The 27,650-nt window shown below is 45.6% G+C and overlaps 5 protein-coding genes across 6 annotated transcripts; 3 read left to right on the top strand and 2 right to left on the bottom strand.

Moving 5' to 3' along the window:
* Positions 1-3,877: 3,877 nt before the first annotated feature.
* Positions 3,878-7,813, bottom strand: LOC125539861 (uncharacterized). Of its 2 annotated transcripts, XR_015617462.1 has the most exons (4): positions 6,977-7,813; positions 5,344-5,615; positions 5,089-5,222; positions 3,878-4,547 (listed from the first exon to the last, which is right to left on the bottom strand). XR_015617462.1 is itself a non-coding variant. In XM_048703396.2 (2 exons), the coding sequence occupies exon 1, from the start codon at positions 7,633-7,635 to the stop codon at positions 6,967-6,969; it is 669 nt and encodes a 222-aa protein (XP_048559353.2). In that variant the 5' UTR covers positions 7,636-7,813; the 3' UTR covers positions 5,482-5,615; positions 6,961-6,966. The 2 variants fall into 2 exon arrangements, 1 of the variants encoding a protein (XP_048559353.2); XM_048703396.2 differs by lacking the exons at positions 3,878-4,547; positions 5,089-5,222 and having other exon boundaries at positions 5,482-5,615; positions 6,961-7,813.
* On the bottom strand, positions 4,000-4,428 carry LOC147986921 (uncharacterized). Its single transcript, XM_087542207.1, has one exon. The coding sequence runs from the start codon at positions 4,426-4,428 to the stop codon at positions 4,000-4,002; it is 429 nt and encodes a 142-aa protein (XP_087398333.1).
* Positions 7,814-10,319: 2,506 nt separating the features above from the next.
* Positions 10,320-13,890, top strand: LOC125539860 (uncharacterized). Its single transcript, XM_048703393.2, has 6 exons — positions 10,320-10,643; positions 10,735-10,946; positions 11,063-11,380; positions 11,456-11,530; positions 12,033-12,107; positions 13,166-13,890. The coding sequence occupies exons 1-6, from the start codon at positions 10,442-10,444 to the stop codon at positions 13,709-13,711; spliced, it is 1,428 nt and encodes a 475-aa protein (XP_048559350.2). The 5' UTR covers positions 10,320-10,441; the 3' UTR covers positions 13,712-13,890.
* Positions 13,891-18,013: 4,123 nt separating this feature from the next.
* On the top strand, positions 18,014-18,980 carry LOC125539862 (uncharacterized). The gene has a single exon (XM_048703397.2). The coding sequence runs from the start codon at positions 18,160-18,162 to the stop codon at positions 18,820-18,822; it is 663 nt and encodes a 220-aa protein (XP_048559354.2). The 5' UTR covers positions 18,014-18,159; the 3' UTR covers positions 18,823-18,980.
* Positions 18,981-24,686: 5,706 nt separating this feature from the next.
* On the top strand, positions 24,687-26,279 carry LOC147986920 (uncharacterized). The gene is made up of 2 exons (XM_087540196.1): positions 24,687-25,613; positions 25,731-26,279. Exons 1-2 carry the CDS (start codon positions 24,687-24,689, stop codon positions 26,277-26,279), a joined length of 1,476 nt encoding a protein of 491 aa, XP_087396322.1.
* Positions 26,280-27,650: the final 1,371 nt, after the last annotated feature.

The raw sequence follows: 27,650 nt of genomic DNA, 5'->3' as shown, positions 1-27,650 counted from the left end.
TGTATTTTTAACTGAAACTTTAGTTAAATCTTTAAGTGAAACATTAACTGAATTGTTTGTACTAACTGAATCTTTAACTTTTAACTGAATTTTTAACTGAAACTGTAACTTTAACTTAAACTGTATTTTTAACTGAAACTTTAGTTAAATCTTTAAGTGAAATATTAACTGAATTGTTTCTACTAACTGAATATATAACTGAATCTTTAACTTTTAACTGAATTTTTAACTGAAACTGTATTTTTAACTGAATCTTTAACTTTTAACTGAATTGTTTACTTGAACTGAATTGCTTTACTTGAACTGTAGATTGAATGATGAAGTGTGGGAAGTCATGTTCCATTTCCATGACAGAGATAATCTTGAAAGAAGCCTAAATGTGGATGATATCACATTTTACAATCTGATTACACTAATAGAGCTTGAAGGTTATGGGATGACAGACTTTATGTATTATGTCAGAGATCCAGGTGTTGGGGTTTCAGGTATGGAAGAACTGACAGATGATGATAAGGTGGAGGAAATGTTGGATGACCTAGTTATCAAAGGTCAGAAGGTGGTGAACATAACAGTCATCAGAAGTGATGCTCCAAGACCTAGTGATTTGAACATTGGACCAGTTTGTGAGGAGCAGGTTCCATTATCTGAAATAGGTGTGCCAGTGGTGTATGAGATAGATACAACAGGAGTACTGTTTCCTAGCCCAACAAAGCCACAACCAGTGCAGGTCATTAACACACAGGAGAGTTCATTTTTGAAGCAGAAGTGTGCACCAGTACCAGAATTTGCAATGGAGATTAGTGAAGAGAGGCATGAGTATTTCATGGAGCAAGACCAAGATCAAGAGCAAATTGAGCAACTGATGGAGCAGAAGAGGAATGAAGAGATTGAGAAGTTCAGGAAAAAGGGGAAAGAAAAAGAGAAATACAAGGCAGCTAAAAGAAAACTTCCAGAGCTAATGGCTGAAGATGACAGTGACACAGATTTACTAGCAGATGAGGATGTAATTGCTAGGCTTGAGGCAATGAAGAAGCATAGAGATGATCCACTTCACCATATTGAAGGGGACACTAATGTGGATGAGCCATATGAAGTAGATGAGGAGGAGGAGGAGGAGGAGAAGGCACCAGAGGAGGAGGAGGAGGAGGAAGGGAGCATCATAGGAGGAAGTAGCAGAGGAAGTAAAAGAAAGGGGCCAACTACAAGATCTCATGCTAGTTTGGATGAGATTATTGAGGAAGATTGGTTTCCTTCATCTGATGAGGAGAGCAACCCTGGTGACCTAAGTCAGGAGGACAATGATGGGGCTCAAATACCATGTGTGAAGCTTCCAACTGATAGGAAGAGCAGGGCTAAAAAGAAGAAGCCTAGAGTTTGGTATGATGAGCAAAGGGAGAACCCAGAAAAGCAATTTATGAAGAAGCTTTGTTTCCTAGATGTGACCCAGTTCAGGAGGGCACTTCTTAATTTTCACATCTCACAAAATAGGAACCATGCCTTCCACAGGAACTGTCCAGACAGGATTATAGCTGTCTGCAAATTTGAGAATTGTCCATTTTTCATTGCAGCTTCTCAGATAGCACATGAGAAGACATTTTGTATAAAGAAACTGAACTTGCACCACAGCTGCCCAGTAGTAGGAGAGAGCACAAAAGTTACTGCTAAGTGGTTGGCACATGAATGTGAGCAACAGTTGAGGACAGACCCCAACACACCTATCCAGACTATAATTTCAAACTTGAAGCAAAAGCATGGAATAGAGGTATCTATACATACGGCCTATAGGGCAAGAAAGCTAGCCAAAAATGTAGTCATAGGAGATCAGAAGGCACAATATCATAGGATAAGGGATTACCTAGAAGTTGTGCTAGAAACCAATCAAGGAAGTAGATGCATTGTCACAACAAAGCATCTGAAACTACATCCAAGCAAAAACCCAAGATTCCATGGCTTGTTCATCTGCCTCAATGCTTGCAAAGAGGGTTTCCTTAATGGTTGCAGACCATTCATAGGTATGTGCACACCTACTAATTAACTAGTGACTCTACATTTATATGTGCACACCCACTAATTTGTTGGTAATCTACTCGTGATCTTGTATGATAGGTGTGGATGGTTGCTTCATAAAGTTGACCACAGGGCAGCAAATCTTGGCTGCCACTGGAAGAGATGGAAACAATAACATATTTCCCATTGCTTTTTCAATAGTGGACAAGGAAAACACAACAAGCTGGTCTTGGTTTCTTACTCAATTAAAATATGCCATTGGTGGTGAGTCAGGCAAGTTTGGCTACTACACTATTATATCTGACAGGCAAAAGGTACTACTATCTCTACTCCAATCATTGCTTGCATTGCTTATTAATTGTCTTTGTTTATTAATTTCATACATGGCATTGTTGTAGTATTCTCAAACTGTAGTTCATTCAAACAGGGCCTTCTTACAGCCATAAACAATGTATTCCCCAATTGCAAACAAAGATTCTGGCTTAGACATATTTATCAAAACTTTCAAACAGCTGGTAGCAAGAAGAGCTCCAGCACCACCAGCTCGAAGGGCTCCAAGGGTAGCAAGAAGAGCTCCTTCTGCTCCTGCTTCAGCTCCTAGTGCACCAAGGAGAGCTCCTTCTGCTCCTGCTGCAGCTGCTGCTCCTCCTGCTACAAGGGCAACAAAGAAAGCTAAAACTACATGGACTGCAACTTCTACTGCTGGTGCTGGTCCAAGTTCTTCTACTGCTGGTGCTGGTCCAAGTTCCTCTATTGCTGCTGGGCCAAGAGGAAGAAACAAGTTCATCCCCCCCAAGAGTTGCAGGTAGTGGAAGAGTGAGGAAGCCATCCTTTAAGATGTCTGAGTAGTTCAACTGTTCTCAAGGGAGCAGGTGAAGTTGTGTTAATTTGTGGTGAGCTGATGATGTTCAAAACATTTGCATTTTGGTTGTGATGACACCTTTCATGTAAGGTACCTAGTGGACTTATTGGGCTGTGATGAAAACTTGTGTTGCTTCTGGTTAGTTGTTGATGTTCTAAACATCTTTATTCTGGTTGTCATGAGTACTTTCATGTAAGGTACCTAGTGGAATTGTTGGGCTGTGATGAAAACTTGGTGTTGCTTCTGGTTAGCTATGGCTTAATTTTGGTTGAGTACTTTCTGGTTAGTTGTGGCTCCTAATTTTCTTATTGTTTGCTAATAAGTGTGATGAATGTGGCTACTACTGTGATCCAAGATAACCTAATTTGATCATCTAGGGTGCCTCGGCGTCGACGGCATCCAAGATAACCTAATTTGATCATCTAGGGTGCCTCGGCGTCGATGGCATCCAAGATAACCTAATTTGATCATCTAGGGTGCCTCGGCGCCGACGGCATCCAAGATAACCTAATTTGATCATCTAGGGTGCCTCGGCGTCGACGGCATCCAAGATAACCTAATTTGATCATCTAGGGTGCCTCGGCGTCGACGGCATCCAAGATAACCTAATTTGATCATCTAGGGTGCCACGGCGTCGACGGCATCCAAGATAACCTAATTTGATCATCTCCGGTGCCTCGGCGTCGACGGCATCCAAGATAACTTAATTTGATCATCTACGGTGCCTCGGCGTCGACGGCATCCAAGATAACCTAATTTGATCATCTACGGTGCCTCGGCGTCGACGGTATCCAACATATCCTCATTCCATCATTTAGGGTGCCATAGTTAACATCAATGACATAGTTAACACCATACTTAACAACTCTAGTCACTAACATAGTTAACATCATACTTAACAACTCTAGTCACTAACATAGTTAACATCATGACACCATAGTTAACATCATACTTAACAACTCTAGTCAACAACATAGTTAACATCATGACACCATAGTTCAAAGCTTACAAGACATAGTTCAAGGCTACACCCTACTTCAAATACTACAAACTGCCACTAGTTCACACATTACAAGCCATAGTTCAATGCTTGAAACTTAAGATAATGACCCACATGGTCAGATTACAAATCACTCTTCATCACAAATATCCTTGATGTCCTTCAGCTTTCTCTTGTTCTTGTCACTAGCTTTGACAAGATCAGCAATGTGAAACTCCAAATTCCTCCTCTCGGTGCTCAACTTTTCCTTCTCCTTCAAATGAGCAAACTTCAGATTCCTAATCACATTACCTTGGGCAACCTGAATGCTCCTCAACTGGTCAACCTTTTGCTTCAGTTCTTTGTTCTCAGCATCCATTGCACCCAGCTGTTCCTTCAAAGCTGAAATATTGTTGTCCAAAGGAGGAGTGATCTCCTCATGTTCACCTTGTTGGACTTCATTTTCCTTGGGAATATTGTCCTGGGTATCAAGTAGGTTATTCACATCCTCAACAAGCTTCTCATAAGTCTCCTGTAGCTTGTTCTTCTGTGATGTGAGATTGTGGACAAGTGATGACATGCCATCCTATTAGCACGCCGGCAATCCTCATACAAAAGCCATAGTTTGTGCAGAGCATTTTGCAGATGCTCTGGCCACTCCTCATCTATCCACTGAACAACACCACAGCTGCTTGCTTCCTGCAAAACAACAAGTACAAATGCATTTACTTCCTTTTTCACTTCACTTCTATTCAGTCCAATTCAAAACAACTATAGTATACTGCACATGCACAATTCTGCATTTATATCTGAATTTTTAACATCATACTACACTGAATTTACTTCATTTATACCTTAATTTTTAACAGCACAATACAATTCAGTTCAATTCATTTACTTCATTTATATCTATGAACAATGCACTATGATACTTTTTAACAGCACAATTTACTTCACTCAGTCACTATGGATACCTTAATTTTATATCTATGTACTTAATTTTTAACAGCACAATTTAATTCATTTACTTCATTTATATCACTGTGGTGTTGTTCATTTATATGTATGAACAATTCATTTACTTCACTCAGTCACTATGGTATGGTACATGACAGTACCTTTAACTAAACTACTAGGTGAACAATGAACAGTGAACATGAACAATGAACAGTGCATATGAACAATTTATAGTTTCTTCACAAAATTAGCAAACTACAGATTTTTGCTAGCTAACACTCACATCAAGTCCACAGGCGAGGAACCTCCTCCCAGTGCTAATCCCTCAGAAGCAAACATGCCTCTTTGCCGGCTGGCCATCACTATCACCTCATCGTCAACACCAGAGTAGTTCGGGTCCTCGATTGTAGTCGGGATCTACATCAACAAAAGAAACACACAAAATCCATCTCACGGGTTCGAAATGAGCAGGAAAAACAAAATCCCCAAACCAAAACCCTAGCTCAGAGATCCCTAGCTACGAGTACACATCACTGACCTTGATAGGGGAGCCGCCTGAAGAGTACTCGTAGCCCGATTCCTCGTTGTCGTCGCTCCACGAAACCATGGCGGACGGCGGCGAGCTGGCTTCTCACCGACGGCGACCAGAGCCAGAGAGAAGAGACAGAGGAGAGGGGCGAGAGAGAGAGGGCGCGGGGGATCTGTCTGGCGAGCACCGACAGGACCGACGGGCGCGGCGTCTTGAGCGTTTTGTTCCTAACGGCGCCGTTTGCCTGTCCGTCATGCCACGTCAGCGTTTTCGGGGCCCACCTGTCGGAAAAGAGATCAAACGAGGCTAAACAGCTGTTCAGTGCTTTTTGCAACGGGTTAAGAGATTTTACGGTGTTTTTTGCAACAGATTAACGACTTGGTAGTTTCCTGCAAACCTAGCCACAAATATGGTAGTTTCTTACAATTGACTCTCGACATTCAGCATAGCAAACTTGTTTAAACCTAGGAGTTTATAGAAGCAGCGGCTGGGAAGTCGTCGATGTAGACCAGATACGTCGACGACCGCGATCTGCGAAGCAAATCACCAACCAGGAGAAGAAACTGCGAGAAAGGGCGTGTAGAAAACTCCGAAGACCGTGAAAGCCCGCCGAATCCAGACAATCCACCAGAAACCAAAACCAACCGAATCCAGGAAGACCCGCCGGCGACGATAAACACACCATTGGAACGGGGAAAGGGTGGGAATGACATGATTTCTACCCATGGTTTAGCCTTGTGTTTCTTCTGTCAAAACCTTGGTAGTTTAGCCATGGCAATGTGAGTTACCTCCGATGCTATGTGCTACCTTCTGATACAGCAGCCAACCCTATGTGCGATCTAGAACTTGATCTCATGTAGGTGTGAGGGATACAGACTCTGCAGTTGGAAATTCTTATCTCTTTTTTCCTAGACTTCCGGGTAGGATAAACTCCCTAGTTTCATTGCCAAAACAGAACATCGTCGCCTGTCTAGGCCAGGCACTGGTGAATGCCTTGTTGTATCCCTCTGTCTTTCATGATGATGAGAAATGTGTCTCTGCAGTTTTATCCGCACTGGCAGTCACGTTCAATGTCATGTACTGGCTTGTGACAAGTAATTGGAGATCGAGCTGTTAAAACAAACTTGCATTTTCACCTTCAGTGTTATGTAGTACTCCATACTTGTTATGATCCATCCGTACTATATTGTCATCCATGTCAACTGTGATAAGCTAAGAACTGATGAACTTGACTAACAGGACTAGGTACATGATTTTTTTTTTACAATAGAAATATTATCATACTAATAACTTGACTAACAGGCCTAGATTCTTTTGCTAGTTCACATGTTCTATCATAACCTGCTTTCATGATTGTTCTTTTCTTGGAACCCGCAAGTGCACGAGTTTTCTGGTTTAAATAGGTACAGGTAACACTCCATCTAGATTTGCTTTGCTGTGGATGATGTGCTACATCCATCATTCATTGTCGAATATAGGATTGAAATGTTTGCAATTGCTGTTAGATGTTAGGTTTGAGTACTCCATAAATTAAGTATTTTGCTGAAAGACTGATCTACCCGCAAGAAAACTTCAGAAGGAAATGCCTCCCAATCTACCGACAGAATCAATAGCCACCAATCGTACCAATCACTAGCAGTACCTGCTCGCCGGAGCGAGCTTGCACTTGACCTTCTGGAAGACGACGGCCGGCGTGCCGGGCGGCGCGAGCTGCAGCTTGAGCGGGCATTTGGCCTGGAACTTGCACTTGGTGAAGTGCGCCTGGTACCTGACCTCGCCCGACAGCGCCACCTCCACCTGGAACACCCCCGTATTGTTCTCCCCCTTGAACTCGGCCACGCCGGCGTTGCCGAGCGCGACGTAGGCGCTGTCGGCGCCGGAGACGAGGTGGTGCACCTGGGTCTTGCGGGCAGGGTGCTTGGAGCCCTCGTCGGCCAGCCTGACCCGCTCGAAGCGCTGGCCGTCGAAGCTGTAGTCGGCCTCCAGCGGCTCCGTGTTCTTGACGCTCATGGCCCAGTTCCTGTTGCGGACGGTGAGCGTGAGCGAGAGGTTGTAGGCGAAGGCGGTGGCGGTGGCGGGGGACGTGGCCAGCGCGAGGCGCGTGAGGGAGGCGTCGACGACGGCGACCTCGGCGTGGCGGATGAAGCAGTAGGCCAAGAGGAGGACGAGGAGGAGGACGACGCCGGCGAGGACGGCGAGGCAGCACGCGCAGGAGAGGATGGTGTCGCGCGCGCCGGAGGAGACGCAGGGGCAGCAGCGGTCGAAGAATGCGTCGTAGCAGCCGCACTCGCTGCACCACATGGCTGGCTGTGGCTGAGCCTGCCTGGATCTTGAGCTGGTTTCTTGGGCTGGCTCTTGAGCTGAGCTAGATCTTGGATGACACTGCCGGACTGACAGGAGGACGAAGGCAGGAGGTAGGAGGTGGCGGCTTTTTGGAGTTTCAGCTACCAGTCGATGCGGATTGGGGGATTGGGTCTTATTTTTCACTTCATATGAACGTGGATCCCTGACAGCAACGGCAAAAAAAAGCCGGGCATAGCAACGAGTGGAGGACCAATGTTCAATCAACGGGTCAACTGGTCAAGTTGTCGAGCATAATTGTGCGTGACTTTTCTTTAAAACTAATAATTAACCCTCCCTCCCCATGTCCTCGTGTCGCCCCGCAAGGTGACTCGGGGCGACAAGGGTTTCCCCCGCTACCACCTTCCCTTTCCCCCTCCTCCCTCGTTGCCGACGGTCGTCGGGGCAAGCCCATGCCGGCGTCGGTGACGGTGGCAATGAGGATTGTCTTTGGAATGTCAATGCGGGAGTATATTGTGACTATATAATTTTTGCTATCAACCAGCCCTTGAAATGTCAGTCTTCCTCAGTTCTCTATCTCTGATTGTCTTGTGAAGGCACTGCCCATAAGTGAAAGCGTTGAATATGTTACATCACTGTAAACTCATTTAAATATTGAAATTGTGCGTTCTTTACTAATTCTTTCATTGCTGCCATCTTGTAGGAGGATGAAGAAATGGCGTGTAAAGACTGAAGAGTGAAAATGTTTCTGCTTATTATTACGTATTTTCATTTATGTCAATAATTTGAACTGAGTGGAGCTTGCGGGTATGTTGTTTGTGTACTTGTTACCAAGTTAAACACTTAAGCTATTCTGAAGACTTATCTAAATTCTCTTGTGTTTTTATTATGTATGGAATAGCTTATTTGTATACAAATTCACATAGGTGACCGCTATTCTTTTTTTCCCTCTTGTGGATCGGGAGGTTTCGTACACTGAAATCTTATCTTATACTCTCTTATATGGATCAGGTGGTTTCGTACAACGAAATCTTTATCTTCTACTCTCTTATATGGATCATGTAGTTTCACCCATCGAAATATTGTCTTATTTTCCCTACAAGCCCAACGTCAATCCTTGAAGTTGGATTACTCTATCCATCTGCACCTACTGCTGTTGGATCAATCACACGAGGTGCGCCCATCCTCTCTTCGCACATATCTCGTCTATATATATACTACTTGAGTTGTTCACGTCAACGTGTACCCTCAACGCTGAGGGTGATGCATTATAACTCACGTTGAAATATGCGTGTCCGAAAGCGCGATACGCAAGATATCAGATGAGTGCTTTTATAAAGCCGCAAAACCCGCTTGCGTGGGAGGGACCTGTTAGAGCTCACAACGACTGCGGACTTCTCCACGTCAATTCGCTCACCTAGGCCGCGGTCAGCGGCCACCCACTGTTGGTGTTAATGGTGTTGGAGTAGTGTTAATTTTGTTGTTGTTCATATGTGATCACTGTTGTGAATAGTGTTGTATTTGGGTGGTATGACGATCACATTTGGAAAAATGGGTGCTCAGAACAACAAAATAGACAATGCAAACAACTGCAGTTTGCATCTGGTTACCTCTGAAGCACAAATGCAGGCCACCAAAATAGCAGTGATAATCTGCACACTGATACAATGCAGGCTACCTAATGATGTTCACGATATAGTTTCAAGCCTAGTTGAGTCACACATGCAAGGGCCCAAAACGATGCAGGATACCAAACACGGCAAGTTTGGGATTGTAGTGTGCCGGGTAGGTTTTCTGTTCAATTTTCCTTCTCGCACGTAGCTTCGACCGCGAAAGATATGCCTTGACTAATGTACGCCTGTCATCATTGTGTCGTGGCCCGACGGTAGGACCTCTTGGTGCTACGGTTTTGGAAAACCTTGCATGTGATTTTTGAAAGGTCTCGTCTAGTTTTTTTTTACCATTTTTCGGTTTTCTTTTTGGGTATTTTCCGGTTTTGCTTTCTAAATTTCACTGATCGTATTTTTATTTTTATTTTTTACCTTTTCTCCAGTTATATTATTTCTTTATTTTTCAAATATATGCAGACATTTGTACAAATACATGTCGGGTATATTTTTAATACATGTTAAACATTTGTTTGAATAGACGTTGAACATATTTAAACACATATTGAACATTTTTTGAATAGATGTTGAATATTTGCTAAAAACACGTTCAACATTATTTAAATAATCGGTGAACATTTTTTAAATAGACGGTGAACAATTTTCTAAATACAAATTGAACATGTAATACACAATGAACATTTAAATATAGCATTTTTAAATACATGGAGAAAAATTTATAAATAAATGATGATTTTTTTAACACATGATGATCACTTTGTAAACACATTATGAACATTTTTTAAATGTCATGAACATTTTGTGTGTTGTATGAACATATTTTTAAATTTCAGAAGAATTTTTAAATGAGGAATTTTTGAATTGTAGAAATATTTTTTTTCACTTATGAATATTATATTATTTATAAACTGTGATGAACGCTAAAGAAACTAGCAAAAACCAACGTCGGAAACCAGCAATAAAACCAGAAAAAACACAGATCCAAACCAACGTTACAGGGAAACTGTATAATGGGCCGGGCCATGAAGGAGCCCCTATAGGCGAGCGGGGCAATCGAGCTCGCTGCGGCCAATACCTAGACGCTCCCAGCTTCGATTCCCTCCACCCGCCGCCGCCGGAGACGCCACACCCTCCGCCGTCGGCGACCTGCCGGAGATACTCGAAGGAGAGGCGGAGAGATGTGGTACCTTTGCGTCTTCTACCACAGGCTCCTGGACTACCGGCGGCCGGAAGTGCAATCGCTCGCTGAGCTCTTCGGCGGCCCCGGCGCCGGGGACGCCGTCGAGTGGCGTATGCCCGAGAACCACCACGAGGACTCCCCCTTCCACCTCGTCCGCCTCCCCGGCGACGAGCGTCTCGCCGCTCAGATCGCCAACCGCAGTAAGCGAGCTCCCCTCGCCATCCTTTATTGATTTATACTGTAGTACTGTACCTAGCATCTCGCGTTTATGCCGGACACCGCATGTGCCAGGCCTGCTCGTGAAGGGGATCTTTGAACTGTGGGGGCAAGGCGCCACCTACGACGAACTGGAGAAGGCGATACGGCAGTACCCCGACGAGAGGAAGCTGCCGTACCTGACGCCCGAAAGCTCGTTCAAGATTGTCGTCGACAGCTTCGGCAAGGTGATCAGCTTCGAAGAGCAGAATGAGATCATAAAGGGGTTCACTTACATCCCATTCGAGGTTGCTGCCACAGTTCTTCTACTACCTTGTAGTTGTACTATTAATTTCAGAGGTAGGCATTTGTGGATGCCAATTGTTCGTTCTTTTTATGATGAGTGTTGTTTCTCATGTTTTAGGGCCGTGTTAATTTGAAGAAGCCCGAGCACAAGTTCTTTGTTTTGGAGACCGATGACTATGGGTCACAAAATGGCCTCCCGCCAGTTGTCCAGAAGACGGTATTCTTTGGCCGGGAGGTTGGAGCAGCAGATAGGCATCTATTGCCGACGTATCAGTTGAAGAGCCGGAAGTACATTGGTCCGACTGCAATGGATTGTGAAATGGCGTTTCTCATGGCCAACCAAGGGCTCGCACGGCCTGGGAAACTTGTGTATGACCCTTTTGTTGGCACTGGGAGTATTTTAGTCGCTGCTGCGCATTTTGGAGCCATGACTATGGTTTGTGCTTATTGCAGAAATATATACATAGCTGTGCTTTTGCTAGTCAATGTCTCGCTTATAAAGTTCTTTCAGGGTGCAGATATTGATATAAGGGTTGTGCGGGATGGCCGTGGCCCTGATTGCAACATTTGGAGCAACTTTGAGCAGGTAATTAGGTGGACTTGACCAAATTTCAGTTCAGAAAGCTTCTTGCATGTCTGCCATGAGACTTGTCTGAATCATCATTATTTGAGGCTAATTGGTTTGATGCCAAAAGTTGGCATGCCAATTTTTGGGGCGATGCTTCGGTGCCTTAAGGCACCTACCTTTGTGTCTATGACATGTGGGCTCAACAGGTGGCTGGCCCACATGTCAGTGACCCGAAGGCAGGTGCCTTTAAGGCACCGAAGCTGCGTCCCAATTTTTGACAACCGCCAAATGTTGGCTAGAGATTGGTTGCATACGAACTTTCGTTCCCAATGTCACAAAAGGTTGCCAAATGTTGGCAACTTTTAATTTTGCCAAATGTTGGCTTGCCAAATATTGGCAATGCCAAATGTTGGCAGCAAACCAATCAGCCGATCTTGAAGTAGTACATCTTTTTATTTAGTTTGTGAGTTGGTGGATACCTATAATTCATCTAATGTATTGACCATATTATCTTATTCAGTACAAGTTGCCAGAGCCTTTGTGTGTGCTGCGAGCAGATAACAACCTGCCACCTTGGCGTCCAGGCTTGAAGGAGGTACACTAGCCTACATTTTGTGTTGTTTGTGCAATGTTTCAGTGCATCACTGTTGCAGTTTTGGAATTGTTCATTAGTGGCTGGTCGGAAATGAAGAAAATCATCAGCAACTATGTCTCTTTTGCTCAAATGCATGTTGCCAAATGTTTGTAGTTGTGCTTGAGGTCTTGCATGGATGCGCATGACATGATATACTCACATAGTCGAATGCTGATATGACCTTCATGTGATTGGTATGTCTATCTTAATTTGTAACAAATTCACCATGAAATGTTTGTTTTTTAGTCCCATGAGAAAATTAATTGATGGTTATTGTTTGATTAATACTCCTTAAAAGCATAGTTAAAAAAGTCACGCCTAGGCTCTAGGTGATAGCAAAACGCCTAGCTTAATCTGCGCATAATTGCGCATAAGCGTGCGCCTTGGTCAGAAAAGCGCAAGGCACTGACAAAATGCACATTTGCCTACCGCTTTTTTTAATTATGCTTAAAAGCAGTACCTGGAGCATACTGTATAAACTACTGCATGATATATCACCTGAATTACTATGTGAAAAAATCTTTAGAATATTGTGAGATAGAACAACTGTATTATGTTAACATTGCTTTGTGATTTTGATTTCAATTGTGCTTATATGATACAGTCACATAGTGGAATGTTTATATGACCTTCATATTGTTGGTATATATCCATATTTAATTTGAAACAAATTCACCATGAAATTTGATTTTTAGTCCCATGAGAATATTTGATGGTTGTTATTTGCTTAGTACTCCTTAAAAGCAGTACCTGGAGCACACTGTAGAAACTACTGCAAGATATATCAACTGAATTACTATGTGAAAAAAATCTTTAGACTATTGTGTGATAGAATAAATGTACTATTTTAACATTGCTTTGTGATTGTGGTCTAGAACTGAACATTGCATCTTTCCTTTGGTGCTAGTATTATGAGGTTATCTTATGTGTAAGCTGCATGCTGCTACTCCTCGGATACTGTCTAATTCTGTTGTCTTGGCCACAAGAAATGATAAGCTACTGCTGCTTTTGTCCATCAGATATTTGATGCAATCATTTGCGACCCCCCATATGGTGTCCGAGCTGGTGGGCGCAAGTCGGGTGGTCGGAAGCTCCTAAAAGGAATCATCCCTCCGTACACAGTTCCGGACGAGAAGAGAGAGAACCACATTCCATCAACCGCACCATATAGTCTTGCGGAATGTGTTCATGACCTGCTCCACCTTGCTGCAAGAATGCTGGTGGTTGGCGGCAGGCTCGTCTTCTTCTATCCAATGTTGCGGGAGGATGATGCTGCTGGTGTGGCGAAATTTCCGGAGCACCCTTGCTTCAAGCTGGTGTCCTCCTGCGAGCAGATCCTAAGCCTGCGGTACAGCCGGGTCCTGCTGACCATGGTGAAGGTGGGGCCCTACACGGAGGAGGTCGAGAGGATGGGCGAGGAACGGCACCAGGAGTTCAGGGAGAACCACCAGAAATGGATGGAGGAGGGCAACCTGCACACTGCCGTGTTCAGCCCGGCGGAGCATGATAAGAAGCCCGAATCTGATAGAGGTTCCAAGCCCAAGTACAGAGGCAAGTACGTGTAGTGGTGGAAACACTCTGGGATCGATGATGACAATTTTGTTGATCTTCTGCTGTTTGTATCTTTTAGTAATGGCTCTTGTATGGCCTGTGCTAGGTTTGCAAGCTAGCGCCAATTAGTGCAAGGAACTGTATGATGAACTCTCAACTTGATATCATGCGAGGCTGGCTCCTTTTGATGATGAACTGTAGTTTTCTTACTTTTTTTTCCTTGTTTGATGATGAACTGTAGTTTTCTTGCTTGTTTTTCCTGGTTTGCGTCTCGAGCCACTGCTTTTTTCTAGAACATAAACTGCTCTGCTTTATTCAGATAAAAATTATACAAATGTAGTTTTACATAACAGACTTTGCAAGACAGAAAAATGAGAATCCCTAATACCGAGGAGTTGCTTTTGACGAGAATCATCCACACCGAGAAGGGCATCGCTGTAGCAAGGAACCATACATAACAGACTTTGCAAGACACAAAAAAAATAGCAATACCTAATACCGATGAGTTGCCTTTGACGAGCATCTGCATCATCCACAGTGAGAAGAGCATGTTGTAGCAAGGAACCATCTGCGCCGTCGTGAGGACTCCACCATGGAAATTCTCCTTCAGGTTTTTTTAAGTCGGTTGAGCCACCTGAGCTATCCGGTATATGAAACAAGTGAATGCGTCTTGGCCGTGACGGCAAAGTCCTTGGATCAGCGAGGTCTTCGTTGCCGAAGAAAGAAACCAAACTGTAGCCAGGCTTGTGCTAGGTCAAGCTAGCGCTTATCAGTGCAAGGTGTTGTATGATGAACTCTCTACTTGATATCATGCCAGGATAGAGGCATTTTGATGATGAGTTGTAGCTTTTTTTACTTCTGTTTCCTGGCTACTCCCTCCGTTTCACAATACATGTCTTTTCTTTATCAAAATATACATGTATCTAGACATGTTTTAGTATATAGGTATATCCATTTTTGGACAAATAAAAGTCAAGTATTTTGAAACGGAGAGAGTACTACTTAGGGCGTGTTTGGATGCTCTCCGCTCCGGAGTCGACAGAGCGACGCCGAACGGGTAAACTTGTGGAGTATAAAATGGGGAGTGGAGCCGGTTGCAGGCGAAAAATGTGGAGCAGCTATTTTTGAGATCTCAGATCCTTAAATCAAGGAGTTGATAAGATTTATGACGAAACTGCCATCGCTAAGTGAAAACGGTTCGCGTGCGCACGCCCAACTCCTTGTTCCTGTTTCCCCGCCCAGCTCCACCTGAATCAGGAGCAAAGCTGCCTGCCGAACATCTTTGTAGTAGCGCTATTTTCTACATGGAGCGGTTCTGATGGAGAAGCGGGAGTTAGTCCCACGTATTGTAGCTCTAATCAATCCAAAAAAAGCTTTACTACCAAAATCTCGTTGTTTTTTAAGTTAACACACTCTAACATATCCCCAGTAGAGCTTAAAATCCAAAAGAAAATGGGGCCCCTCCATCCCGAAACATTGGCCAAAACGTTCCCGTCCGAAAATCAACCCAACCTACGAAATTCAGGTGGGAAGTCCTCTCGGTTTCTGTCCGCTGCCGGCCATAAAAATACAAATGAAAACAAGTCTAAGAGCATCTACAACCAGACTTGCCTAATATGGGTGCATATATGTCCGCGAGCGCGTCCATGGATAGCGCCCGCTCACTCCTCATTTGTCTGCACCCGCAGCCGCCCCTCTTGTATTCAAACCTCCAAATCCATACAGTCACATGCAACGTAGATCAACACAACCTAACTTTATCACATAGGATATTATGGGACATAGCAAGTTCATTACAACAAACACAAAACAAGTTCACAAAGATTAGATAGTTCGTTAAACTAGCTACGTCTATGAAAAATATGACTAGGAAGGTGTTGGAGTTCATCACTTCCTTGTCGGGCCCTTCCCCTTGGCGTCTTTGGAGTGGCGGTAGTACTACTTTCCATATGCGTTGGTGGCCGGAGGGGCATCATCGTCGTCGTCACTAGTGGTGCCGACGACGAACGAGGAAGAGGAGGGGAGCCCCACTAGACGTCGGGCAGTGCGGGCATGCTCCTTGGCAAGCCGCACAACTTTCGCTGTGTTGGTGGCCTTGTCCTTGGCTAGCCGCTCGGACACCTCGAGCTCGAGCCCCAATGCCTTGGCATTTTTGCGGCGGCGATGGCAGGTGTCTGTCTCGGCCATGGTCAACGACTGGGGGATGACGTTGCGAACGAGCTCCTTTTTCGAGTCGGAGGGCAGGGGAATATAACTGATGTGGATCTGCATGACCTACAGCCGAACATGCTAGATTCGGCATGTGCCCTCTGCCTCGCGTGACGAGGCCCATGTGTTCGACTCAAAAAGCCGTTGTCGCGGGCTAGCCAGTGTCGGCACCAGCACCCATCGCCGGTAGGAAGGAGTGGGGGCAGAGGTGATGGCCCAGAGCTCCAAGAGCCTCGCGGGGCCACCGGGGTGGGAACGGATTTGGAAGAGTCTATGTCGGCTTGCACAAAAGAGGAGGAGCTCCGACATGGCACCAGAGAATGCACGGAGGAAGAGGAGGAGCCTCCCCTATCCACTGGCGAATGGTAGAGGGCAACCCCAATCGAGAGTTCCTCATTTGAATCCGCCACGAGGGCATTCCAATGGACAGGGTCAACCTTAGACGAGGAGCTGTTGCCAATCTAACCATGGTACGGTGAGGGGAGGAGAGTAAGGGGGGGGGGACTGTGGAAGCGGGGCGGACAAGGAGCTAGGGTTTGATCTAGGTGGTGGTTTTGTAGTGTCGAGGTGGGCCAGATCCTACATGGTTGTTGTGTTCGAACCACCTCATTACTTCCCCACATGTGAGCTAGATACGTGGGGTGTTAGATAGCAGGGTTTGAGGGGTCCGGTTGGATGACATTTTTGGGTCTAGGAGGTGTCCAAGCTGTCCGCCCAGACATATGGGGGGTGGAGGGTCTGGTTTTGGCGCTCCATTAGAAAAGGAACTATCACCCTACACACAATAAGATTAAGCCCACATGGAAGTGTATGATAAAAAGCTTGAGCCCACATCAGTCGTAGCTACTAAAACACGATGAAACCAACCAATTCGAAGTTTTCCCCAACGAAAATCACTATTTTGACCTTATTAGCAAAGTCAGGTATGCTCTAACCCCCTTCTGAATTTTTTCCATGATCCGACCCTCGATTCTACCGCCAACCGACGCTAGTAGGGTTAATGAGTTACCACCATGGTCAACGGCAGTAGCCCTTGGACCACGTTCGGTTTGTAGCTGCTTACCATGCTAACATGGCAGAAGTCTACCATTGTCGCCCATGTTGGCGATGGGTTAAAAGGCTACCTCCAAAGACGTCTTTGGTAGGGCCTTAAGGCTACGTCCAACCGTGTTAGATAGGGGCAGAGCTAACTCCCAGCATCCCGGGGCAATTGCCTAAGCTGCTCTAGCCATTCTTCATCAAATAATACAAAGACACTAAGGTTAGTATGCATAGCCGCATAGGCTTTGTCCAGACGGAGCCTCTGTTTGGTGGTAGGGTCTTGAGGGTACCTTCAAAGCAGTGACAAGAGCTTGGGCTAAATTCCTGGAGGGCGGTTGGGGTGGGGTGGGGTGAGGTGGGGTGGGGGGATCTCAAGGCTACCTCCAAAAACGTCAGAGAGTTAGGCCCTGTTTGGTTCATAAGTCCTAAGACTTTTTTTAGTCCCAACTTATAAGTCCCAAGTCCCTAAAAAGTCCCTACATGTTTGGTTCCCGAGACTTATAAGTCTTTATAAGGCCATATTACAACTATAAGTCTCTATAAGTCCCTCCTTGAGAGTCTTATTTCATAAGTCCCAAATATCCACTTTAAGTCCCTATAAGTCCCTCCTGTTTGGTTTAGATGAGATTTATAGGGACTTATTTAAGTCCCTAGACCAATAAGTCCCTGGAAACAAACACCCTTTTAGACATGTGTCACGTAAAAATGGTCAGCGGACATGGTCCGATTGTGGACCGAGGCTATCGTTGTTCACCATGGCGGTACGCCCGGTAACCATACCACCTGCGGTAGGTTGAAGAGTCACATCATGGAAACTTTTAAAATGAAATTATTTCATGCTAAACTCGTGATTATAAACATTAAAACAGTGATTTTGGCCTATCTCTCTCCCGGACCAGTTGAAGCCTTCCTAGCCGCAAATACGCTCGACGACTTGACCCATTGACTGGACATGGGTCCTCCACTGGTTGCCATTTCCATCTCTGTCAGGTATCGGGTCCCTACCTCCATTCCAGCAAAGGGGGACAGGACAGGTTCACATTCACATCGAGTGAAAAGTAAATCCGCAATTCCCCAATCCGCATCGACTGGTAGCTGAAACCCCAAAAAGCCGCCACCCCCTACCTCCTGCCTTCGTCCTCCCGTCAGTCCGGCAGTGTCATCCAAGATCTAGCTCAGCTCAAGATCCAGGCAGGGTAAGCCACAGCCAGCCATGTGCTGCAGCGAGTGCGGCTGCTACGACGCATTCTGCGACTGCTGCTGCCCCTGCGTCTCCTACGACGCGCGCGAGACCATCCTCTGCTGCGCGGCCTGCCTCGCCGTGCTCGCCGGCGTCGTCCTCTTCGCCGTCCTCCTCGCGGCCTACGGCTTCATCCGCCGCCCCGAGGTCGCCGTCGTCGACGCCTCCCTCACGCGGCTCGCGCTGGCCACGTCCCCCGCCACCGCCTTCGCCTACAACCTCTCCCTCACGCTCACCGTCCGGAACAAGAACTGGGCCATGAGCGTCAGGAACACCCAGCCGCTGGAGGCCGACTACAGCTTCGACGGCCAGCGCTTCGAGCGGGTCAGACTCGCCGACGAGGGGTCCACGCACCCCGCCGGCAAGACCCAGGTGTACCACCTCGTCTCCGGCTCCGACGGCGCCTACGTCGCGCTCGGCAACGCCGGCGTCGCCGAGTTCAAGGAGGAGAACAAGACGGGGATGTTCCAGGTGGAGGTGGCGGTGTCGGGCGAGGTCAGGTACCAGGCGCACTTCACCAAGTGCAAGTTCCAGGCCAAATGCCCGCTCAAGCTGCAGCTCGCGCCGCCCGGCACGTCGGCCGTCGTCTTCGAGAAGGTCAAGTGCAAGCTCGCTCCGGCAGACAAGAACTGCTAGTCATTACTAAGATTCGTGGATTTCTTTCTCGAGCAATTTTAGTAGTGATTTCAGTAGTGATTTCTGTTGGTAGATTCGGAGGAACCAACTGCAGGTAGATTGACCCCATTGGTATGCACTTTTCTTCTGAGTTTTTTCTTCCAAGTAGATTAGTGTTTCAGCAAAAAAAAGTCATGAAAAAAATCCCTTGATTGTTCTTGTGCCTTACCATCTTGGCTATCTTGCTGAATATCTTGTGCCTCATGAACACAGATTATGATAGAACATGTGAACTAGCAAACGAATCTAGGCCTGTTAGTCAAGTTAGTATGATAATATGTCTATTGTAAAAAAATCATGCACCGAGTCCTGTTAGTCAAGTTCCAGGGAGCACCAACAGAGGCAGCAACAATATCTCTTTAGGATAGTTATTAGGATCTCTAACTTAAAACTAGGATCGAGAGTTCTGTTTTCCCATGAAAACATGACAGTTATTCAGTAGTACTTATCTCACTACTGCCACTAAACATTGCCCAAATCCATAATTTCACCAGTGTCACCATGGCAGACAAGAAACTATGCCAATGTACGTTTCAGATGGAATAACGCAAATGTACAGTCCACTTATCAGTTTAGAAACTCTGCTTATCAGAAACAGAATTCGATGTATTGCTCATAAGGCTTAACTGACAACTATATGGATGAAGTCATCAAATATTCCCCGCAATTTAAAACATACAGAAATTGACTCAAGGCCAGCACACTTTGATTAATCTCTAACAGAAACAATATAAGAAGAGCAACAATTGGGCACACACTTTGTTATCACAGACCAATTAACTCACTAGGAGTTGTCCAAATGGCCCAAGCAGGCCCTCCAAAACCTGCCCAGCCGACCAACATTTTCTTTGCCCCCAAGACTGTGCACTCCAGCAGGCTACAGGCATGAACTCGTCAAAACTCATTGGTGGACTTCCCAACTAAAAGCCGAAGGGGACAAGTAAAAACCTATTGCAACCTGGAACTTGGTGGCCATGTTTTGTATTTGTAATGAAAACAGAACCGGTTGGCAAACTAACAAAACCGATGAAGAAGCGAAATCAAGGCACACAACAGCCATAAAACTGCAAAAACACATTTTTGCAAACCTCCTTTTCTAAAAAAAAAAACATAACACTGAAGGTGAAAATACAAGTTTGTTTTAACAGTTGGATCTCCAATTGCTTGTCACAATGTAGGAATCATGTCATGCCCACCCTTTCCCTGTTCCGATGGTGTGCTTATCGTCGCCGGCTGGTCTTCCTGGATTCGCTCGGCTTTGCTTTTTGGTGGATCCGTCTGGATTCGGCCGGATTTCATGGTCTTCGGAGTTTCTATATGCTCTGCCGCGCATTTTCTTCTCCCGGATGGTGATTTGCTTCATAGATAGCGGTCGTCGCCGTATTTGGTCTGCATCGACGACTTCCCAGCCGCTGCTTCCACAAACTCCTAGGTTTAAACAAGTTTGCTCTGCTGTAGCGGAAACCCAAAGGCAGCATCGAGCTCGGCTCATGGCACGCTATTTAAGAAACAACTCAGTAATCAGATGGAAAGAGATCAGATTCAACCGGCTGATTCTGTCGCCCGCGGAGCCATCCGAGCATGCGCTAAATATCACACTAGGCATTTATAAATAGACAGGTGACATTGTTTTGTTTTGGCAATGAAACTAGAGAGTTTATCCTACTTGGAAGTCTACGAAATAAGAGAGGAGAATCTGCAACTCTGAATTCCTCACACCTATTGGACAAGTTCAAGTTCTTGATCGCGCCCAAATCATGATAAAATTGTTCACACACAGCAACCGATGAAGAATAAAATAGTCAAAACCGAGCATGTTCTAACTTCTAATGTAAGGTTACAGGGCATATCACCTTGTTTACCAAGGTTAATTACCAGTGAACAATCAGAGGGCTTGCTATTTCCTGAAGAACACTGCGTGTGATTTGGCATAACACCAGAGGTAACTCGGAGTAGCCACTAAACTACTCCCTCCGTTCCTAAATATTTGTTTTTCTAGACATTTCAAATGACTACTACATACGGATGTATATAGACATATTTTAAAGTGTAGATTCACTCATTTTGCTCCGTATGTAGTCACTTGTTGAAATGACTAGAAAGACAAGTATTTAGGAACGGAGGGAGTACAAGAAATTGAACTGCAAAAACCGTCTTAAATATTTAGAAACAGAGGAAGTAGCATTTGGTGACGACTTGGAAATACAACGAAAGACTGAATCTTGGCAGCTGCAAGGCCAACTCACGTTTCTGCAATGTAAAAACAGCTGAATCACAAATAGAGTACTACTGTACTAGTAATATGGATGGGTTCAGTGCCGCCTGTTCCTAAAAAACATCTTGAGATCTTCGTCTCCATCAGAGAAGTCCATGGCTTCGAGCGCAGCCTCCCGTGCTGTGTCGCTGCAAGCTCGGACCTGTTCCCTGTGAGCCAGGTAGTCGTCGTCGACCTCCACATAGCCATACTTGGCGTACTCGCTCCGTACCCAGGCCTGGAAGATGGAGAATTCCTCTGCAGCCTCATAGAAGTCGCGCGATCGGGATGGGTCCAGAACCCGGAAAGGATGGAGGGGCGCGATCGGGATGGGTCCGACTGGAAAGGATGGAGGCCACCTCCGCCCGCGGCAGCCGCCTCATCTTTCTGCTTGGACCTGACTTGGCGTAGAAGGCCTTCTTCTTGGCGGCGAGCAGCTCGTCGTCGTCGTCGCCTGTCTCCGCCTTCCTTTTGGCGGCGCACGGCTTCAGCGGGCGCTTCTCCGTCGAAGCATCTCGGCATGGCTTTAACGGGCGCTCCTCGCCGGCGGCCAACGCATGCTTGGCCGCGCTCTCGTCGGACGCCATGCTCCCGGTGATGCGCGAACCCTCCTCGCGGGCCATTGGTCGCTGATCTGACCTCCCGAGGAAGCCTCACACAGCGCGCCGCGAGATTTGTTGGAGACTCGAGGAACCCTGCTATCGAATTGAGGGAGGAGGAACCGGCATTTTCTGCAGACTACTCCCTCCTTTCCGGTTTATAAGGCTCAATTCAAAAATCTCACCAACCAAGATAGATGATGAGTGGTGGAATATTTTTTGTAGTTTGCAAAAACATCCAATTAATGCTCTTGTTTTTCTCAAAAAATTATGTTTACGAATGCATTAATTGCAATGCATGCATGCATTGGTCAATTTTCTCTTAATACTTGCATGCAATGATTTAATGTACCTTGAAGTCTAAACATGTGATGGAGAACAACAAAATTGAGCCTTATAAAATGAAAAAACTAAAATTTTGAGATAAGCCCTATAAACCGGAAGGAGGGAGTATATAAAGGCACAGAGCCTCGGTGAGTCGAAGTCGAAATCGGATAAATAGTTCCCGCTAGCTTTGTGTGGCTAGCAGTACGGAGTAATCATTAGATTCGAATTCGGTTACGTGACTGCGCCGAATATGAACTGCATGCCTCTTGATTATTAAACGTTGGATCCAATCATTGAAATCTTTTTTTTAACATTGAAATCGTATCTGTCCTTGCACTTTTCAAGATAATTAAGACTTCTTGTAAACTTCCCAACTGTCCTCAAGAGATCCAATGTGACATTGTCATTGATCCATCGGAAAAAAAAGTTTTCGCTGTTTTGATCTGAATTGGTTACAACTCAGCGATGACGATGTTTTTTGCGTTGTTTTCTTGTTAAATGCATTGCTTAGATTTACACGGGCTGGTTTTCTAGGTGAAATCCTAGAATCTGTTCTTTGGGGGTCGGATTCGGTGACGGCGGCGCTTGAGAATTGCGTCCTTATTATTTCAAGGCGTTGTTGTTGAAGTATCTCGTCGTTCTTGTGATGTCATGAGATGATTCGTGTGAATATGGTTATGGTTAGAGCATCTATAACCACATATGACAAATATGGCCCCTCAAATGCCCGCAGAACCTACGTATTGATGTTAGAGCATCTAGGATTTGAGGGGTAATCCTTTTTTTTATATGCCTGTGTTGACCGGAGGAAAGGATGACTGTGTATCTGATCAGTCATCCATCTTGTAAGATTGTCACCTCTATGTTAATAGACCCATTAGCTTGCTCTGCTTTATGAGGGAACACTGCTACTGCAGATTTCAATAATGGTCGCATGAGTTGACCAGCACTTCCATGTACATGTCCTGCTAGCTTGCTATGCATTAGGACTGAACACTCTACTGCTGCAGCTCTATTAAATGTATTTTTTAGCAACTGGCGCTCATGTGGACTGCAGACAAACGTTAATTAAAAACTAAAACAACTGATTAGTGCGCAAACTCATGCCTCAACCAGAGGAGGTGTTGACTAACCCTGCACCAGAGGAGGTGGATGCTGCCAACGCACCAATAGGCAGCTCCAGAGTAGGGGGAGCTGCTGCCACTGTTGTTGGTAGTTTCATAGGCAAATGAGTTAGGGGCAGAAAGCTGGTAGCTGGCTCCATTGCAATTGTTAAAGCATGGCAATGGCTGGGGTGCCTGAAATCATAGGCACCCAAGCTTATAGTAAGATGATGGGATCATAGCTGAAATTGGCGAATAGCTATCAAATTATAGAATGAATTGATCTAAATCGGATCATAGCTGCACAGGCCTTAGCAGAACAGAGTTTCCATATAGACAAATAAACCAACAAATAATATTTGCAGCCTTGCGATAACACATCATATTTCACACATGATTTAGCATGTAGGTCTGACCCTCTCACTAGACTGCACCCACAAATAAACCAAGGCTTGTGACTGCCACCAGAAAGCTACATTTTAGGTGCAGTAATACATATTAATCATGGAATCGAAGATATGTCACTTGAGAGATAAAGTGCAAGATTGAAGTATAAAATTTTGTCATCAGAAATTTCATAGGATTAATTCCTAATCTCGGGTCTATGTGCCCCTGGTCAAATATGCAAAGACATATAGTATAATAGGTATAAATACAATCAATAAAGACTGCCAACAATAGATAGAGATAATAAAAAAGAAGTTCTCCGGGCATAAATAATAAAAACTACTCCAACAAATAATAGTTATTCCACAACTAGCTCAACCTTATGAGCAAAATTAAGCACTAGTACCGTTTTCTTGTCAAGCCTTAATACTTGGCTACAGGTAGCAAATGTTTGGGATCATTAATTTAACCAAGGTCACCAGCCATTACATACAGGCCCTCTAGTCTAGATAAATATAAGTTTCACCACCACCAAAATACAACTAATATAGTCTAGATAAATATAAGTTATACACCACCAAAATATACAACTAATTGCAGCTTCCAAAAGATGCCATGCAAGCAAGGTTAGAGGTTACAAACATTGCATGCTGGGAACATATAAATAATAATAGGGCAACTCATGCATGCATGCATGCATCCATCACAGGCCCTGTTTGGATCAAGGGGTTAGAGTTAGTATGGGTTAGTTGAGATAGAAATAACCCTAAAATATCCAAACATGTGGGTTAGAGTAGAGTTATTTGCATCTAACCCAGCAAAAAAAACCAACCCGGTGGGGAGCTGCTTATTGGGGTTAGATGTGGTGGGTCCCATTAAAAAATATCCATCGCCCGCATCTGGATCGCATCTCGCTCCCCGCATCGCACCACATCTCGCATCACATCTCGCTCCTCGCCGCCGCCGTTCGCTCCCCGCCCTCCGCCCCGTCCTCCGCCCTTTGGCCCCGTCCTCCGCCCTCCGCCCTCTGCCCCCGTCCTCTGCCCTCCGCCCTCCACCCCCTACCTCTGCCCTTCCGCCCCTCCCGTTCCCGTTCGACACCGGCGCCCCCAGGCGCGCACTCCGGCGGCCACCGCACTGGTCGTCCCACCTGCCATGGATGGCGACGGCTTCGAAGGGTGGGGTTCGCAGCCCTTTGCAAGCGGCCCAGCTACCCACGCCAATCTCGACCTCAACTCGCAAGCTTCGCCGTCGGAAGGGTTCCCAGGGCTTGGGTTGTACGGAGCTTTCCTCCAGAGCGACAACGAGCAGGTCCTCCCTGGGCGCGGCAAGGGCTCCGGGCTCCCTCACTATTGCCCACCACGTGCTGGAGCAGGAGATGGATGGGCAAATCCGTCGCCACCCTTCATTCGGCAACTGAACTTTGGCGGCTCCTCGTCAGCAGCAGCCGGTCGTGGAGGAGGAAATGGTGGCGTGTTCCTCAGCGGGTCGTCCACGGGGACAGGCGGCGGCTCCTCGTCAGCGGGTGCCGGTCGCGGAGCAGGTGGCGTTGTTCGGCAGCGAGCCAACTCGGCCGCCGCGGCACCCGGGCGCCGTAACCAGCGCACCGGCACGACGAGTCATGGCAGTGGTGGCGGCTATCGCGTACCGCCTCCCCGGGCACCGCGGAGTGCCCTCCATGGGCAAGCATCCGGCTCCGGCGCTCCCTTTGACAATGGTGATGAAGAATTGGAGGACGATGTGGAGGAGTTAGAGAGCTCCGGAGGTCCCCTGGTGAGCCAAAGCAATCGAGCCCACTGGAATGATACTAATAGTGCTTGCTTGTTAGAATTGTGCATTCAGCAACGTGCAGCAGGAACTTATAATGGTACAGTGATGAGTGGTGAAGGGTACCAAGCCGTTATCGACGGCTTACTTGCTAGAAGGGGGTTGGTATATAGCCGTTTGCAGGTGAAGAACCAGATAGTCATACTCAAAAACACTTACACTTTCTGGCGATACATGCAAGTGCATACAGGGTTGGGGAGGAAACCAGATGGAACCATTGATGCCGACTCTGAGTTCTGGATAACACACACAAAGGTAGTCTTTTCACTAAAGCTAGTTACTTGAATTTTGGTGTGTGCTCTCATATCTTAAATAGTTTCTTTCGCAAAAATAATAATATCATAAGTAGTTTATTTGTTCATTATCCTGCAGAAGAAACCATATCTACGGAAGCTGCAGTGGGGTCCTCCAGCAAATGAGGAGTTGCTTGATCAATTGTTCAGAGGTTACACTGTGGATGGAAGCACAGCCTTTGTGCCTGGAGATGATTACGGTCAGAATCAAGGGCAAGATTTAGGTGCAGGAGAGGAAGAGGAGTTTCAAGGAACACCTACAAGCAACCAGAGGAGCCAGAGATGCAAGAGGTCAACAAGCACTTCGAGCACTTTGACCGGTCCATTGAAGAAGAGCAAGAGCCCAATGGTGAAGATTGTGAAGGACATAGCTAGTACCTTCAAGGAGTCTGTCGCAGCCAACACTAAGCAAATGTTGAAACGTGCAAATGAGAAGGCTGCATTTTCTGTGAAGAGGTGTCAGGAGGTAGCATTTGAGTGTGGCATTGAGCAAACAATTGACTCTGTCTATGCTCTGTCCAAGATGTTCGAAACGGAGTACCAAAGGGAGTTCTTCTGTGGCCTATTAACACACGAGCTTAGGTTGGGTTACTTCAAGAAATGGTGCAGGGACAACAATTTGGAGTAGTTCTTCTGTGGCTGAATAGTTGCTTGGGAATGTGTGTGTTAAAATGTTGAACCTATTTACATTGCTGTATGCTAAACCTATTTACATTGCTGTATGTTGAACCTATATGTGTTTGTGAGGTGTTGAACTATTATCTATGTTACGTGCGGGCAAAATTATTTTTATTTGGTGAACCTATTTTATATTATATGCGGGCCGAATTAATTTTATTTGGTTAAACTATTTTATAATATATGCATGCTGAATTATTTTTGTTTGCTTACACTCCTTCAAGTAGTATGCTATGTGCTGACAATTTGGTACATGTATTTAAGCAGGAAGATGATCATGGCCCCATGACCGAGAAAGAATATGATGGAGGTAGCACAAGTGAGGATGAGATCATATCCATATGCCGCAACAATTTGGTGCAGTCCGGAAATTTAATCTTGCAGTTGGTTCCTATCTTGAGTATGTACTCTGATAACTACTTTGTGAAACTACCTAGGAGGGTCAGTGGATATTCTAGTTTGGATTGGGTGCATGAGACACTAGCCCGAGATACCCAATGCTACAACATGTTTAGGGTTGAGAGACCTTTGTTTAACAGGCTACATAATACTTTGGTGCAATCATATGGGTTGAAGTCCAGTAGAAAAATGACATATGTAGAGGCTCTAGCTATGTTTTTATGGATTGTTGGATCACCACAGTCAGTTAGACAGGCTGAGAATCATTTTAGGAGGTCTATGGAGACAGTAAGTAGGACATTTAACAGAGTTTTGGCATGCCTCCTTAGGTTAGCACATGACATAATTGTACCCAAGGACCCAACATTTGCAGAGGTGCATCCAAACTTAGAAAATCCAGCATTCTGGCCACACTTCAATGACTGCATAGGAGCTATAGATGGGACACATGTGAAGGTTGTGGTGGATAAGAGTAAGAGGGTTCCATACTTGAACAGGCACAATGAAACCAGCCAGAATGTGCTTGCTGTTTGTGATTTCGACATGAGATTTACATTTGTGATGTCGGGATGGCCTGGATCAGCACACGACATGAGAGTTTTCAAAGATGCCATAACTACTCATCGTCACAAATTTCCACATCCACCATCATGTTTGCTACTTGAACCGTCTTGCACTAATTTGTATCCAATTACACTTGTTCATCTTAGTCTCATTGTGTGCCTTTGCCAATATGTAGGAAAGTATTATGTGGTTGATGCGGGGTACCCAAACCGTCCGGGCTACCTTTCACCATACAGATGTACAAGGTACCATGTGGAGCAATGGCAAAACGGCCCGCCGCCACAAGGTATGAAAGAAACCTTCAACCATGCACATGCCAAAGTTAGGAATGTCGTTGAGCGATCCTTTGGAGTGTTGA

Source organism: Triticum urartu, chromosome 2A (assembly GCF_056163025.1).
Source record: "Triticum urartu cultivar PI428250 chromosome 2A, HENAU_Tu73, whole genome shotgun sequence".
Lineage (NCBI taxonomy): Eukaryota > Viridiplantae > Streptophyta > Magnoliopsida > Poales > Poaceae > Triticum > Triticum urartu.
This window is presented reverse-complemented; position numbering and strand designations above follow the sequence as displayed.